Raw genomic sequence first — 16,483 nt, forward strand, 5'->3', positions numbered from 1 at the left:
AAAAAAAAAAAGAAAAAATCCAGGACAAATGCCTGATATGTGAGATTGACAGCAGTAGGCGAGGCAAAGTGACGCAAAACACACAAGAAAAGTCAATGCTTATTCTTCCACTTAATAGCTTGGCGGATATCACTGCATGCAATAATGCCAGAACGAATTGATTGACCTTCACATAATCAAATACTCTCGGGATGACGCTTTGCAGGAGTCAGTTAATGCAATATCAAGCAGGATTAGACATATCCAACGCGGTAACACTTCAAGTTTTGTTTTTGTTGTCAAGTAAACAATACAAGAAGGCACATACAATGAATAAATATGAGCAATGAATAAGAGCAACATGGTTGAAATGGAGCAATTGTGCATACAGCAGACAGTCAGTATATAGCCCAAAAGTACAGAAGGAGTAGTGCAAGTGGAATAGTGCAAGGCAGCCGACGTGGCCCAAAAGGCCAGGACGTTATGCACCCGAGGGTGGAGAGAGTTCAGGATCCTAACAGCTTGGAGTATGAAGCTGTTGGGGAGTCCGGTGGTGCGGGAGCGCAGGCTTCTATACCTCTTCCTCCTCTCAAATTCGGCTTTTAATGTAGGATGGCCAACCCAAGGGTCTAGGCGTTCTTTTTCAAGACTGGGTGAGGGATTCAAATTGGGGTCTCAAACCAGGACGCAGGTTCCAAACCAATATCGGCCTTGTGGTACCTTTTCAACTGGCTGCATCCCTTCTCTAATATTTGTGTTGTGTTCGGTACCATAAGGTTTTTCTTCCACTATCTCGTGTTCTCATCGTGTCATTCCGCCCCCCCCCCCTCAGCTTTTTAGATGTTTTATTTGCTCAGTGTAGAGCTGCTGATCCAGTCAGATAAACAAGCTCTTTGTTACTATCCCTCATGAGATCGGGAAGGTGGAGGACAGACAGAGTGGCGGCAAACACAAGAGGACATGATGAAGGGAAGCTGCATGTGCAAAGATCTCCTTTCAGGGGGATGGATGCTGTCCTCGCTACTAATGAGGAGGATGCTTTGCTGCAACGTGATGGAAACACACCCAGAGGATTAATGCACCGTGAGGACATCATGGTCAAGGTCGGAGGTAAAGCGTAGGTGCTGCTATTTTCCAGGGATATTTCAAATAGCTGAAAGGCAGCATTGGCGTGTGTTCCAAAATTCGTCAGGTTGATTGAAGCCTCGTGCGAAGTTGGTGGCCCTGCCCGCGCAAGCTGACATCTTTACACATCCCCCGAGGCCCGCATGCAAATGGGAGGCAGGCGCCATCCCTAAATCAAGAGGTGCTGTGGAGCGAACACACAGCCTTGTTGTCAAGTAGCCGCCAAGTGCGCACTTGCCTTTGTGTCCACAGCTATTGGTTTGGAAAAAAGATACAATTGGTCAACGATCATTCCGAAAATTGGCCAGGTATCAGTGAAAACAAACTAAGTCAGGGGTGTCAAACTCAATTTTTTCGCGGGCCGCATTGTAGTCAAAGCTTCTTTCGGAGGGCCATTATGACTGTCAACCCAAATAAACGTATGAGCCCCTCATATTATATACAGTAAAAGCTACAAAATAAACTGACACCTTTTTCAAATCAGACGAGTAAAAACTGATCAAATATTTATTAATTTATTAAAAGTGAAGACAATTTGCAATTCTAGTAATGACACACGAATTTGATGCACAATTTGTCTTCGCGGGCCACATAAAATGATGTGGCGGGCCGTTTCGGGCCCCCGGGCCTTGAGTTTGACACCTGTGCTCTCGGTAGTGTTCAGGGGCAGAACCACGGGAAAATGCTGAGCTTTGATCGGAAACCCAGTCAGGCGATGTTCTTGTGGGTTTTTTTTTTTTTCTAAGGCTCCAATTTCCTTGCAGGTGTGTATCTTTTTGGTCCGTCACATCACATCCAGCCAGATGACCCCCCCCCCCCCAAAAGCACGATTTAAATACGCTGTGACTAATGTGATTTAACGCAAGTCACTGATGTTCACCATGCTCACTGCCACTTTATTCTCTCCCTGAACACACCATCCATTGGAAAGACGACTAACCAAAGCAGGGAGCTGCCATTATTTCATTGCTGTGTGGCCTGAAGTTGCCTGTGATGTGGAAACCGTGAACACGAGGCTCTTGCTAGGCAACCTGAAAACATTCATTTCCAAATCCTTTACGATGAAATTTAAAATCAGAAGTTTATTTGTATACAAATACAATGCAAGTTGAGTCTCATTACAGTGCACGCTAGCTTTGTTAGCTGCATAAATATAAGCGTTGACAATTGCAAAAAAAAAATGTTGGGTTGGCTTCAAAATGAAAAACAGTCATTCACGCCGGGCGTCGAATTAAATTTTCATTGGTCGGCTCGCTATATGAGAATCACTCCATTACAGCTGAAGACCTTGAACAAGGTCCACCGGTGCTTCTTATCAATTAGCTTGACTATGTCACTTCTGCTGAGTCACTCGCTCACCCCCCCTCCTCACCCCTCTTTGCTTTCAGAAGGTTGACTTACACCATTTCTGCATGTTGAGAAATGGTCTAAGTTGCTTTTTAATAGTCATAACCCTAAAAGCTGGATCCTAATGTATTTATGACAACAAAAGAAAAGAATGCTGATGCTTTAAATAAGATTTAGCAATCAGTTCATCTAGTTTTGGCACAATACGCAAGTCCTTTGCCTTCTGTATGGTGTATCTGTTTGTTGATGGTGGGGAGAGAAACGAGGTGTGTGTGTGTGTAGATAAAAGCGACTTGTGCATAATTTAGATGCTCGATCTTGCGTTTGGGCTTGCGTGGTGGCGCACCTGCTGCCCCAGCGCTTGCCATCCCGAATACGAGCATGCAATACACAGTGGACAAAGCAATTCAGCAACTCGCTAGCATCAACTCAGCTTTCCCAGTCGCTCGCCATTAATCAAGATTTGATTGAAAGGCTGGCCACAACATCTTGCATTCTATGCCACATCACATTGTGCCAAAGTCTTATGGGCCAGCTCATCCTTCCCCCCCCCCCCCCATTTACTTTTCAAGATGTTGGTCCTGTGGCACCATCTGCTGGATTGCTCATTTGCTGAACGTGCTGGTGGCGGCCAATCCAAAGATTTTGCCGGAGCACCTCCTCTCTGACCCGCCTCTGGTTGTTCATTATTCAGGTTAACCCCAATGCGACCAACTGGAGTAATGGAGAGCCGAAGTGGAGCGCAAGAACACCTCACCGAAAGCATTTGACTGTTGTAATTTTGAAGCCACAGCAAAACCCAATTAAAATAATTTAAAAAAAAAACCTGCTTTCAAGTTCTAAACTCAAAGCAGCCTTTCTATTTCTCATCATCTCAATTGATCAAGGGCGTCCAACTGACTCCGCCGTATGTGGAAAATATTTAGATGAAAAGAAAATCCCCGGTGACAGTGTGTACACAAAAGGCAGAAGTAGTGAAGGAATGCAAGACAAGTCATAAGTGCATCAAGTGGGGGAACAGTCACACGGCAGTAAACACGATGTTCGATATTGCGATGGCGCCTCAACCCCGCCGCTCCATACAACGTTAAATCTGTCCATCCATTTTCTGCTGTACACAAAGTGATCATCCATGCTCGTTTAAAAAGACTCCTTCACCGTGCAGTGCTCAACGGAGGAAGATGAGGTAGAAAGGTGGCATTACAGTCTTAGGTACTGTGAGAAAGCAGGGTGGACAAATCTATTAGTAGGTAGGCGGGTTCATTTGAAGGCCCTGACTTAGATGACCCTCACCTGCATGTTGGTGTAGATCCAGGGGAGAAAACGGCTCACCCTGGTGTAAACACCCGGCTTGTTTTCCTCGGCGCACCCGGCCCCCCAGCTGGTGATACCCACCAGGTACCACATATCATCCTTCTGACACACCAGCGGTCCACCGCTGTCGCCCTGATTTAACACGTGATAAAAAGTCAGTTTGAGTATTAGGAGATTGTGGAAATCATTTGTGGCAATTAAAATAGATTGGAAAATAGATTGGCATCAGGCTCTTTTTTTAAAATAAATAAATGGCAGCCTGCTTTGCATTTAAATGGGTGGAAATAGCAATATAAATAAAGGAACTGGATGGATGGAGAGAGAGAGAGAGAAAAAGAGAAGGAGAGAGAGAGAAAAAGAGAAGGAGAAAGAGAGAGAAAGACAGAGAAAGAGAAAAAGAGAGAGAGAAAGAGAAAAAGAGAGAGAGAAAGAGAAAAAGAGAGAGAGAGAGAAAAAGAGAGAGAGAGAGAAAAAGAGAGAGAGAAAGAGAAAAAGAGAGAGAGAGAGAAAAAGAGAGAGAGAGAGAAAAAGAGAGAGAGAGAGAAAGAGAAAGAGAGAGAGAAAGAGAAAGAAAGAAATTTGTGTAAATAAATAAGCATTCTGGTTTGCATTTTAACAAATCTCAAAAGTCACCTGACAGGAATCTCTGCCTCCCTCCAAGTGTCCGGCACAGATCATGTTATTTGACACAGCGCCTCCATACACCAAAGGGTTGTTGCACTCTGGCATGCTAATGAGGTCAACCGTAACCTCCATCAGCTCGTTGGACACTACGCCTACGTTCAAGGAAAACAGAAGGCAAGTTGCTGCTATGCAATGTTTAGCGACAGCGCGTGAGCGAGGCCGCAAGATCCGGTCCGGCTGCATTCTCACTATTGAGTGTACACGATCAGAGAACTGTTTCCCAAGCTTACCCGATCCTGCCATAGTGGTACCAAAGCCCGACGTCCAACAGGCAGTGCCAGAGCGGAACCGCTGTGCGGTAAGTGGCAGGCACGCCGGGTGAATATCATCTGAGAGAAGGAAGAACAGATTAGCGCCGATCAATTTGAATACTAAAAACAGCACTATATAATTTTCCACACATGCTGAAATGAAATCGATCAGTGATATAGAATTTGACATATGCTGAGATGAAATCGAAAAGAAGCTCAACCAACCGTTAAACTCGACCTCAGTTGCAAGTTTGAGCAGAGCTATGTCTTGATCGTTGGTCAGGTCGTCGTAATTCTCATTGAGGATGATCTTCTCCACCGCCAAGGCCGGAGTTAAATCGTCCAGAGACGTCACACCTGCATACACTTTCCAGAGCTGTGGCCAGAGCGATGCGGGGTTGTTCCTGTAGGACGACAACATCAAGTCATCCATTTTCAACCTCGGCGAGATGCCAAGTGGACACTTCACCTTGGGAAGCAGTGAGCGGCGGTTAGCACAAAATCCGGAGCGATCAGGACCCCTCCGCACACGTGGGACCCTCGAAAGTGCAGCGTTAACTGCCACGGCCACTGACCCCTCTCTGCAACGGTGCCCCCTACGATGCGAGATGTAGACTGCTGCTTACCACAATCTGAAGAGACACATGGCAAAGAACACACAAAATGTCTTTTTTAATGACTTGTGGTAAAACTGTTGTGTCTTCCAGAGCCACATTCAAGCAATGACTTAAATGACTATTTTTAGCAGGATCTCTGTGACCTAGCTAGCCAGCCTCGCGAGTTAGCTACCTACCGCCACATACAAAAACAAATGTATAAAATTCTGATATATTAAGTATCAACATCTTTAATAATGACTGCAGGGGTTGCTCCATTGTTTGTGTTACTTTGAGGTCTAGAACACTAACGCAATTTTTTTTTAGCTCCTCTATAGTTTTTTCCATTACTTGTTCGCATTAAGCTAACAGCTTTAATGCAAAAGTCCTACCAAATTCATGCATGAACAAATGACTCAAATGAATGTTGCTGCACTGAGAGTTAAAGGGATATAAATAATATCGCATTTCAGTTTTGAGTTGGCTCATACAATGTGTACGTCACAGGATAAATGGCGGCTGCTTACCAACGCACTGTAGGGAGACTGCACTCTGATCTGGACAAGAAGAACTGTATGATGTCACAATGAGAAAGACATGTGAGGCCATATTCTAAATGACAGTCAACGTAGCACCGTTTTAAATTTCAACACTGCACATACAGATTCACTAGAAATGGTATTTACCTGACTTCAACTTGACTTTGGATGGATTCGGACACGCTGTTCGTCAATGTTAGTCCAATGGAGTCACGGGTTGTGATATTTGTATAGCTGTAAGATCTAAATACATTGGGGGGGTAATGTTATGGTCACTTGGTATGAATGAGAGATAACGAGAGGTGAATCATTACTTTGGAAACCCAAGTTGGGTGCACGTTCGGTCAGCAATGTTCTGGTCCCAACCATTGAAGCAGACGGGAAGAAAGCGGCCGTCCTCGGCGGTTCTGACTTCCAGACGATTACTAATCGCAAGCCTCACTGGTAAACAGAGAGTTAAAAAAATAAAATAAAAAAATAAACCAACTGTCATAGTTTGGACTCCACTGATGTGTTGTTACGTGCACGCTCACCACAGTTCATTTCATCGGAGCCCAGCTCGCAGTCGTTGATCCCATCACAGTTTGTTGCATTATCGGGGCAGGTGTCACGTATCAATACAGACTGGTTATCATCGAAGTCTACATCTTGCTGATCGTCGTCGTCATCGAAGTTGTTAAGGTCTTGCGTAAACACCCTGGTGCCATATTTGACTGTCAAAGAGAAATAATGAGTGTCAGGAATGATCATGTGACTGCAAATTTACCGTTTTCTTCCATGTATAATGCGCAAAATTTAACTAATTTATTGTCCAAAAACGGAAGAGCAAATGAATACGAATGTCAACCTCCGATCCATACGGCAACAGCCAAGAGGGCGATGAGAATAAAGGCAGCGCCTGAGCCTCCGTAACACTGCGCATCCTTCTTACAGCATCCTCTTTTTCTGCTCCTGGGGGCTGCGTGGAAACAGAATACAAATTAAACATTTTTCCAAACTGCTTATCCTCGCGAGATGAGCTGGAGCCTATCCTAGTTGACTCTGGGCTTGAGTAGTTGGCAGCCAATGGGAGGGCAACAAATCAAATATCTTTAAAGTAATACAGTGGAAAGATAAAGTTCCAACGGCCCCGATTTTTGCCTTGAAGCTATTGCACATTTGACCTCATTATAGCCAAACACACAAAATGATGTATTAAAGGGGAAGTCAACTCCAAATTTTTCTTTGTAATATGTTCTGTGCAGGCCAACTTGTCAAAACATGGAACATGAATTAAGCTGTGTTATGTATTGACTTGGAAGTGTTGTTTCTCGTTTGCATATTGCATTGTTTGGTATGCTCTACTTTTTGTTGCCCTTCTCCGTGCGGTGTGGAGGTGTGATTGGTCAGCGGATGAATATCATTGTGATGAGGCTTGTTCAGGAAATAAAAACACGCTAACAAAAGTAACGTGAATCTGTGCTCTTTACAAAGGTTATGTAAGAGAATAAACATAACAAGCTGCAACATCCAGCCGTTTGTATGCGTCACAGGGGGCGGCCATTTTGCCACTCGCTGTCAACTGAAAATGACATCACAGTTGTTTCGATAGCAACCAATCACGACTCAGCTGTTATTTGAAATTGGTCATGTGACCTTCACCAGCCAATCTTCAACTCAACCTGTAACATGATACTCTGTTAATTGCTGTTTATGTCCATAAAGAAATACAGAAGGCAGCAACTCACGTGAACTTAATTGGGTTACTTGGGGAGCGGCCACAGGTGGTGCGTACTGAGGGATGTAGTGAGGCTGGTTGGCAGGGGTGGGGCCTGGCGCCACGCCATACACAACCTCTTCATAAGACTTGAGGGGGGGCTGAGTGTGCACAGCGACAGAGTAGTAAGGGGGCGGGAGATCGTCCTGCGGGGGGGAAAAACAAAATATATGTTTTACATTTGCAAAATAGCAGTGGATGAAGATGACGACATCTGAGACAGAGTCACTTTTTTGCATTAGACAAACCACAGGGACTTGATTTATATGAAATTAAATCTGATGTATTGTTTATGTACTATAGAAGACTAGGAATGACTTTGCCATTTTTTCAACAACAAAGGGTTGGACATTTTGATCTCTTGCTTTGGAGGAAGTCATTGTTGAAAGTTGCAACACGATTGGAGAGGCACAACCGGAATTTTTCAATCACCTTATTGAAGAGCAAAATAATAAACAAAGATGTGGCTGAACTTGTTTGTGATCAGGATTAGCAATGTCACCTGACAGGATGCTGATGGGGGTGGGGTTTTAAGTACGCAAAGGTCTACGCGGACTTTTGAAACAAAGGTGTTTTGTAACATCTTCTCGATGGCTAAATGGTCAAGTTTCCATAAAAGCCCGTAGGAAAATGAGTTAACCGAGATGAAACCAGTAGAGAAGCAGGTTTCTCTTATTTCTCACCTATCGTACACGTATCGTTTTGCACGGCCTCCATTGTCATCGAAAATGACTGTTAAATGTCCCTTTTACCGGATCGGTTACAGTTTCACCCGAATGATAATGATAAATAAAGGGCACGAGTGACCAGAGGTGTTTGGGACAAAGTCAATTGTCACTGATTCAATTGATCCAACTAAACTGAAGCTCAATTAAAGAATTATCCAAACACAAATCATTTTTCATGTCAATGAATAAGTGATTAAATCTTGCTTAACTCTCACAGACAAACACACCAAAATTCAGATGAAACTAGTTTAAAGCAGAAACCTAAACTTTAAGCCAATATAGACACAAGATAAACAAACCCAACGAAATGACCGCAATCTATCATGTCTGTTCCCTGAAGTGCAAATAAACACAACCTACCATTTTTTTTGGAGTTAACAGATTTCAGTGGATAAGGTGAAGTTGGAATAGATGCAAGAAAGAAGTCGTGGAAGTAAAACTAAAGAGCAGGGAGACCATTCATTAAACCTACCGTGTTTAGCCTTGCCATCGGAATGAGTGATTGTCACACGAGTGGACGGTTGAGGTGTCACCGCATGGGCGGAGCTCGCTCACATCCAAAAATGGAAAAATGCGGCTTCGGCACATCTGTCAGAAAGCGCCTTTTCTTTACTCTGCTGCGATTATCACTGTCCTTCATCTAAATACCTTCCACCTCCACTTTGGAGCTTGATGCAAGGTGGGCGTGGCCAGCAGGTCACACACCTGCCCAACCGGTTTGCCGCAGACCACCACAGCTGCTTCAATGGACTGAAATTGGATTGGGACACACCACTTGAGCTGTCAGCGAGTGTCTTTTTCAAACAGCCGTGAACAAATTGAAATTAAATAACCGTAACAAAGTTCAAGCTTGGTTTCATTCAAGGCAAATGGTAGCAAGTGTGTGGCGAGTCCCATTTGACGTGCGCTTGAAAGTGATTGGTTCATTCTGAATAAGGTTAAACGGCTAGTCCAAAGAAAAAGAGAAATGTAAACATATTTTTATTATTCGATTAATTGATTAATCAACAAATGAATTAAAATTTATATTATTAAAATAGATTGGGATTTATTATAATTTAAGAATAATTTAGATTATTTAAATAATTGTTAGTTGCGTGGTTAGCATTAGCACTTGTTGATTCAGTTTGCCCTCCGAGTAGTTTCATTTTCTACACTTTGTTTGCACGGAGGAAGAGAGGAAAAAAATGTCACGTGACTCAGAAAAAAAAAAAAAAGGTGAGAACTCAAAGGGGAAACTGAGGTTGATGACATTTGATGTAAAAGTTATTTTTCTTCTAAAGTGAATTGCAAAAATAAAGCTGCATAAAAAATATCAGTTTAAGCCCAAAATAAAATCCAATAAGATGACCCACCATGATCCGTCAAATGTGTTTACCAAAATGGATAGTAGGGACCAAAATAATATTATTGACCAACAATTATCCATCTGTTGCATTTGCGCAGTATATGACTCATCTGTGAAAGTAGAGTAAAATTAAAATTATATATATATATAGGTCATGAGAAAGACAATTGAAAACAAGATGAACGGGGGAAGTCCTAAATGTTCTGCGAAATCCACATGCAGAAGTGCTTTACGTCATAAACGTTGCCGAAGAGGGAAAAGCAAAAGAGGAAGGTAAAGTCTTGTTGGGACCTGTGTGTGAGGTCACAACAGGAAATGGGTCACGTGACGAGGGGGAGGAATGTTCAGCGGTTAGATCTTTGAAAAGCGAGCTGCCTCCACTTCATCTTCTCACGTTGAGGATCAAAAGCGGCACATCAGAGCAGCCGAGTCTCGAAAATGGTTTGGTTCCATTGTTCTCGGTGGTGCACGGAATAAGGGATTCAATCAAAAAGGTTTTGCCTGATGACACTTTGGACCTAAATGATGACATCTGCGGAAGTACATGGAATAACCATGAAGCCTCTTGTTGCTCTTGTGCTTCTTTCTATCATCAATTTTGTGTCAGGTAACAACAAATTTGTGATAATATTGCTTTCTCTTCTATATTTTGAGATGGAATATAAAATGTTGCTTCCTGCTTTATCTTTGCAATACAGGAGTGGGCGTCCCGCAGGTTGACGCACTGTCCGTGAATGTTCTGGATGGCGAGGTGGTCGTTCTTTGGAAGCAACCCCGAAACACCACATCTGACCTCAAGTACAATGTGCAAATGGCAAAGTATGTTTTCCACTCTAAATACAATCAACCAACATCTAGGTGGGTCCAGTTCTTGACAGATATGTTTTGTGCTATCAGGCTTGCTGGTGAATGGGCCATGGTGCTTAGCTGCACAAATATTACAAATACCTACTGCCACCTGAGTGGTCTCATACGTGACTATGGAGCTGGCTATAAGGTCCGGATCCAAACAGTTGACGGAGCCAACAAGTCAGGGTGGACAGTGAAGAAATTCCTCCCAAATGGAAGTAAGAAACTATTTTGTATTCATTTTTTGTTCACACCATATTTTTGTATGTTAAGCTCCATTATGGTATATTTAAAAATAAATAAGTATAAACAAGAACTAAGTTAAGAAATAATAATTAATAAAACAATTTAAAAAATCCTCTTTTCCTACCTCCCAGGCAAGCTTCAACCTCCTTCCTTCACGTTATACGCTACCTCCAGCACCATAACAGTCCGCGTTCATCAAAAACCTATCCTCAGAAAGCTCTTTCCTTATGGGGTTACTTACATCATCAAGCTGGAAGAAAAAAACAGAATTGACAAAGTGGAAGCCAAGGTAAGTTTTGAAGGACTAATCGATGAAATGATTGCTTAAATGATGCATTGACCATATTGTCATTCTAAACTTACAGGAGCCAATAATGGCGTACCTGATAGATAATGAAGATCAGGGGTCTAAAACTTTCACTTCTCTCCGGTGGGGGGTTGAATACTGCGTCAGTATGATGGTGGAGGGAAACGGCGCTTTGTCCAAGAGCGATTTATCCCCAGAACAATGCCTCCTGCTTCCAGAACAAGGTGAGCAAAGAATTATAGAATCTTTATTGACAAATGGTTATTATGAACAAACACTGTTATATTCTTTACTGCTTTAAAACTATAAAGAAAAGTTCAAAACTGTAGAATAAAATTTAATATAACTTGTTCCATTGCTAGTACATAAACTCAACAGCTCATGCTATCATCAACATTTGAAAGCAACGTTATCACTGCAAAGTGTATTTTTAAACACAGTGGTTGGGACAAATATTTAAACCATTTCTGTTTCTTTCCAGAATGGTTCATAATTTCGGTGTCATCCCTGACGGTTCTGAGCGTGTTGGCTGTGGCGGCCATTTTGGTTGTCGGTCTATTTTGTCACCTGAAACGTCCGGCGAAAATGCCTGCTGCATTGGTACGCAAACAGAAAACATTCTCTCGGTTTAATGCCAGGTAGCCACTTTTAGACTTGATAAAAATGAGTGAGGAGCAGGAGAGTCTCCTCTCACTATATAAGAATTTGAAGCACCATTGCAGTAGCTAGCTAGCTAGCTAGCTACAGCTTCAGTAAAATATCATATTTGGCACAATTTGAATATAACCCAAGGCTCATTGTCTTTTCTCGCTTTTTAGAAATCCCCTGTTCGTGGCTGGCATCCACTCACTCTTGGAGAAGGCCCAATAGAAGTGGTCACAGACAAAGGTTGGTTCCTGACTGGCAGCAGAACGGAAGTGAGAAACTTTGCAGAAATTTCTCAGAACAAGGGGACACTTGGCGTTTTGAGAAAACACAACGACAGGGCAAGCGTTGACAGCGGCGTTAGCATGGAGTGCAACGCCACAGAAAAACAAGACAGAAGTCCACAGAGGAGACAAGATGATAGTGGTTGCGGGAGCATGGGAGAAACGGTGTATCCCCATCAGGATGACCCCATGCAGACAAGGTGGAAGGAAAGCGGGGTGGGACTCGGATCCCGATTGGAATCCTTGACTGTGAACACAATGGGTCAGGAAAGCGGATCCCAGTTTGACAATTATCGCAGGCAGAGCCCCGCATTACAGAGTCACCTTGACGGGAGGCCGAAACAGATCCTTCCCAGTCCAGTTTTGGCCGAAGTGGTCCTGGACTACCGGGCAGGGCCTCAGTCATGTATCTGCTCGGGGGCAGATCAGTGCTCCTGGTGCCTCAAACGCATCGTCCACGAGGATACAACAATCCGAAAGCATAAAATCCTGCTGAGCAAGGAAGACATTTTAAATGACACAAGGACACGGACGGAAACGACATTGGGTTTCCCTTTGTTAACAGCTCTGACGCAAGGGATAGACCTCAACACGAACACTGTGGCCATTTCACTTTGCGACTTACTAGATACCGATTGAGCCACCTGAGACGTGTTTCAAAATATGCTGACGAAAAATAGCTGCTGCTTTGGGAATAATACTCCCTTTCCTTTTTGTGTATCTAAATCGTTTGTGGGAGGAAGGGTGTGTGAAGAAAAAAAAAAGTGGTTACAGCAAAAATATCCTTATAGGAAAGAAATGCAAAAGTAAATGTGCTATTGAACCCGATATCACATCTGCTGAAAGGGAAGTACGCTTGAAGTGAAAATATTTTTCAGGAACTATTTTGGTGATGTGATTATAATGTTTTTTTTTTTTTTTTAATGTAAAGATATTTTGTCGTCACATGTGACTTTAACTGTCAGAGTGTGTCAGTGTCATTATTGTTTGTGTGAAATATTTATTTTTCTTAAATACAAGCCATGTGAATTAAAATTGCATTTATTTATTGTCTTCACTGCCTGCTGCATTGGTACGCAAACAAGAAAATAACCACAGTTTGCGGTTCTGTACTTGGGTACATTAGAAACTGAGAAGTGGACTGAGACAAAATCATTTCCCCTTTCATGAAACAACTTGTTTTCACAGAAGTCAACATCTCCAGCCCATTTAAGGCATAAAACATTTGCTTCTTTTTAGAGATGCACCGATCCGACTTTTTCAGTTCCGATACCGATACCGATGCCGTGGCTTTGCGTATCGGTCGATACCCGATACCGATCCGATATTATGGTTGACTTTTCAAGCTACATAACTCTGCATGTGGAACAGAAAATACCAAAGGCAATGGCATCAGGCAGACTACAAAGTTCTTTGCTCTAAATTAGGGGTGTCCAAACTAACGGTCCAGGTTTTATTGGCCCGCAGCAAATTCTGAAAACATAATTGAATATGGCCCGCACAAGAAGCTTGAGCTCAGCTTTCTCAGTTTCCACACTAGATGGTGTAATGTATTTGGACTGTGTGGTTACCCGTACTGGGGGGTGGAGCTAGAGGTATGGCGGGCGGATGGCATGTTGTAGCTAGGAGAGACTGCGGCTAAAAAGAAACGAACATCAATACATGATTGACTCACTGCTTCCCTAAAACCTGGTCGTCTTGTCAAGTTATTTCTCATGGTATAGAGAAACATTACAGATGGAGCCCGCCACACAAAGCGTTTGACATCCCATTAACACCCCCCCCCCCCCCGGAAGAGAAGCGAACACGCAGCGTTTGACATCCGATTAGCCTCCGCCGCCCCCCCCCCCCCCCCATTCGGGAGAGAAGCGAACGCGCAGCCTTTGACGTCCCATTAGCAACCCGAAGAGAAGCGAACGCGCAGGGTTTGACGTCCGCTTAGCAACCCGGGGAGAGAAGCGAACGTTCGCTCCATGTTTGCATTTGTTTAGAAAGCTCTCGTGGCATGCGGCGCACGTGCTGCTGACGTATGACGTAGCCCGCGTCCCAATAAATTAAGGAAAGTATCGGCTCACAGATCGGCTGTATTTTCCGATACCCGATCCATCTATTTTGTTGATATCGGGACCGATATCCGATCCAGATATCGGATCGGTGCATCTCTACTTCTTTTCATTGGACAGCCAAATCTCTTCAGTAAGCAGTAATCTAGTATTAATTGCTTTTTGCAGAAGATAAAGAATATATCCTTGAGAGTTTTTATATTACCCGTCTAAATGTGTTGTTCAACTGTTTGTGTTCAAATATCCATTGCTCAAAACACTGATGCTATTCATTAGCCTGTCTATGGAGTTCTGTATTGTGTGTTAGCATTAGGCTAGCGACATTTCGACAAAGGTAGAGAAATTATTTGGTTGTTTTCAATGCACAAGCAAGCGTGTATGTTTTCAAGTCCTTATTTCAAAGTTTTCATTCTGCACTTAAAGTTAAAATGTATATGCGACTTTATCTGTAAGAGTTCAAAATGTTTTTAGCATTAAACTTGCTGCAAAAGAAAAAAAGTTTTTGTTTTTTTGCAATGGTTAAAAACAGAAGGAGATGACCTTTTGGAGTTTTTTCTTTTTTCTTTTTTAAATCAGCCGAGCAGAGTCATATTATGAGAAAAGCAATGAGTCATAGTTCCATGACCAGTCAAAATTTCAGCAGATGTGTGAGATTTGGAGGCGAACAACTTGCTGTTGCTTGCATTCTCAAGCATAAGTCATTACTACTACTAAATGTGGTGATTCCGTTTTATTTGTTTTGTTTTTATTTGTCATATTTTTAATACAGGCAGAAAGTCTATATACAGTAGCGTTTGCAGTACAAGGCAACATCAGTCCAACTGGGTCACATGACACAAAGAGTCCACGTAATTTTTAAGGAAAAATCCCTTCAAACATCAATCTCGATATTATAAACACATGGGATTTTTTTTTTTCCGATGACATAGAGGTGACAGGTCATTTTTTGGAGCCACTAATGGTGAAAGGTGAAGACGACTTTTTTTTTAAGCCGACAGTGCTGTGGAAATAAAATTTAAAACAATCCGTTAACTTCGAAATTGAATTTTCACTTATTCGTGTAATATACTCACGTGAGGACTCTGTCCGTCAGCGGGGGTTCTAACAAAAACAAAACAACAAAAGGAGCTTTTTGAGGTGATCTTGAGAGAACATAATGGAGGAGACTGGCGTCCTCCTCACTCACTTTTTTTCTTGCAGCAGTTTTTGCACGATTTGCACTTGTACTTGTAGCAGAACTGCACGATGGCGATGGTGAAGAGGATGGCCAGGAGGCAAAAACCCACAGCCACCCCCACCGCTGTAGAGTTTACCCTACTACCTGAGACAACACACACGGAGACACACGAAATGTTACCTCTCTGACTTAGTCAATAAAAAGTGAGCATTTGTATCGTAAAACCAAATTAGTGTCATCATTCATCATCCAGTGTTCAAAATTCACTATTCTGTATAACAATAATCCCAAATTACTGTAAAACTTGTTGAACATCTAAGAACTGCGACAAAGAGTCACGCAATGTTGTCACGCAGCCCCAAAAATAAATAAAGTCGTCTTACCTTGATTGCCCATAGCCGATGACCTTGTGAGCCCTTGGCTGTCGTCCCTCCTCGGTTGACTTTAGCAAAAGTATCGCTCCAATAAGCAATAGATCAATTTTTAAAGAGCAACAGTGAATATTGCCTTCTGTGCTTTCTACCTACATCTTATGTGTGCGTGTTGGTTTTCCCCATTCCAGGCATTTTTGGAAACCGGTTTGCCTGCCTTGTTGTTGACGTCTTTTTCATTTCAGAAGATAATGTGGGAAGTGAATTGATGTTGCGATTGGTGGATGTTGTTGTTGTTTTTTTTTTACACAAGTCACGTATTTGTTTTCATTCATTTCACAATTCAGTGAACAACGCAGTAGAAAAATTCAAAATGAAGTCTTGTCATCAGTGTCGTCTTCATTTGTAGTCACTTATCAAACGTCATTATTATTTTAGCTTTTGATTTAGGCTTGTATGCACACAAATAATCTTTGCACGATCGAGGGGTAGTACGTTTCCAGGACAGAATTACACATTTGAAGCCGTAATACGGGGACCTGAAAGATGACGTCAGAGTATGTGTGGAGGTTGCATGATGAGCACATGCAGCAGTATATTTCCTGTTCGTCAGTTGATAGCAGATTCCTTCAATTGCAGGCGAGGGCGAAGCTGATAACATGATTACAAAACAGCTTTCGTGTTGCCGCTGTGAGGGGAAAAAAAAAAAAGATGATTAACCCCTTACATCAAGTTCCATGACATTATTAAAGTCTCTATAAGTGAATATAAATGTATGCTCAATTTGACACACCAATGAGAACAGTGTTGAAACTTGGTTGAATTGAAAATGTATTTATTTAAACTTTTTTTATTTCAAATGATTTATTTATTA

At 42.5% G+C, this 16,483-nt stretch overlaps 2 protein-coding genes across 3 annotated transcripts; one reads left to right on the forward strand and one right to left on the reverse strand.

Annotated features, from left to right (window-relative positions):
* Nucleotides 1-2,166: 2,166 nt before the first annotated feature.
* LOC133155732 (transmembrane protease serine 13-like) lies at nucleotides 2,167-8,972 on the reverse strand. 2 transcript variants are annotated; one of them, XM_061281256.1, is made up of 13 exons: nucleotides 8,792-8,972; nucleotides 7,563-7,737; nucleotides 6,683-6,793; nucleotides 6,369-6,548; nucleotides 6,150-6,276; nucleotides 5,983-6,078; nucleotides 5,824-5,867; nucleotides 5,170-5,332; nucleotides 4,926-5,104; nucleotides 4,680-4,778; nucleotides 4,399-4,541; nucleotides 3,745-3,897; nucleotides 2,167-3,666 (listed from the first exon to the last, which is right to left on the reverse strand). In XM_061281256.1, the coding sequence occupies exons 1-13, from the start codon at nucleotides 8,807-8,809 to the stop codon at nucleotides 3,652-3,654; spliced, it is 1,503 nt and encodes a 500-aa protein (XP_061137240.1). In that variant the 5' UTR covers nucleotides 8,810-8,972; the 3' UTR covers nucleotides 2,167-3,651. The 2 variants fall into 2 exon arrangements, with proteins under 2 accessions (XP_061137240.1, XP_061137241.1); XM_061281257.1 differs by lacking the exon at nucleotides 8,792-8,972 and adding an exon at nucleotides 8,680-8,786.
* A 1,007-nt stretch (nucleotides 8,973-9,979) lies between these two features.
* Nucleotides 9,980-13,051, forward strand: LOC133155731 (uncharacterized). The gene is made up of 7 exons (XM_061281255.1): nucleotides 9,980-10,274; nucleotides 10,366-10,486; nucleotides 10,565-10,734; nucleotides 10,894-11,051; nucleotides 11,128-11,293; nucleotides 11,551-11,669; nucleotides 11,888-13,051. The coding sequence occupies exons 1-7, from the start codon at nucleotides 10,190-10,192 to the stop codon at nucleotides 12,635-12,637; spliced, it is 1,569 nt and encodes a 522-aa protein (XP_061137239.1). The 5' UTR covers nucleotides 9,980-10,189; the 3' UTR covers nucleotides 12,638-13,051.
* The last annotated feature ends 3,432 nt before the right edge of the window (nucleotides 13,052-16,483 follow it).

The sequence above is a fragment of the Syngnathus typhle genome, linkage group LG6 (assembly GCF_033458585.1).
Source record: "Syngnathus typhle isolate RoL2023-S1 ecotype Sweden linkage group LG6, RoL_Styp_1.0, whole genome shotgun sequence".
Lineage (NCBI taxonomy): Eukaryota > Metazoa > Chordata > Actinopteri > Syngnathiformes > Syngnathidae > Syngnathus > Syngnathus typhle.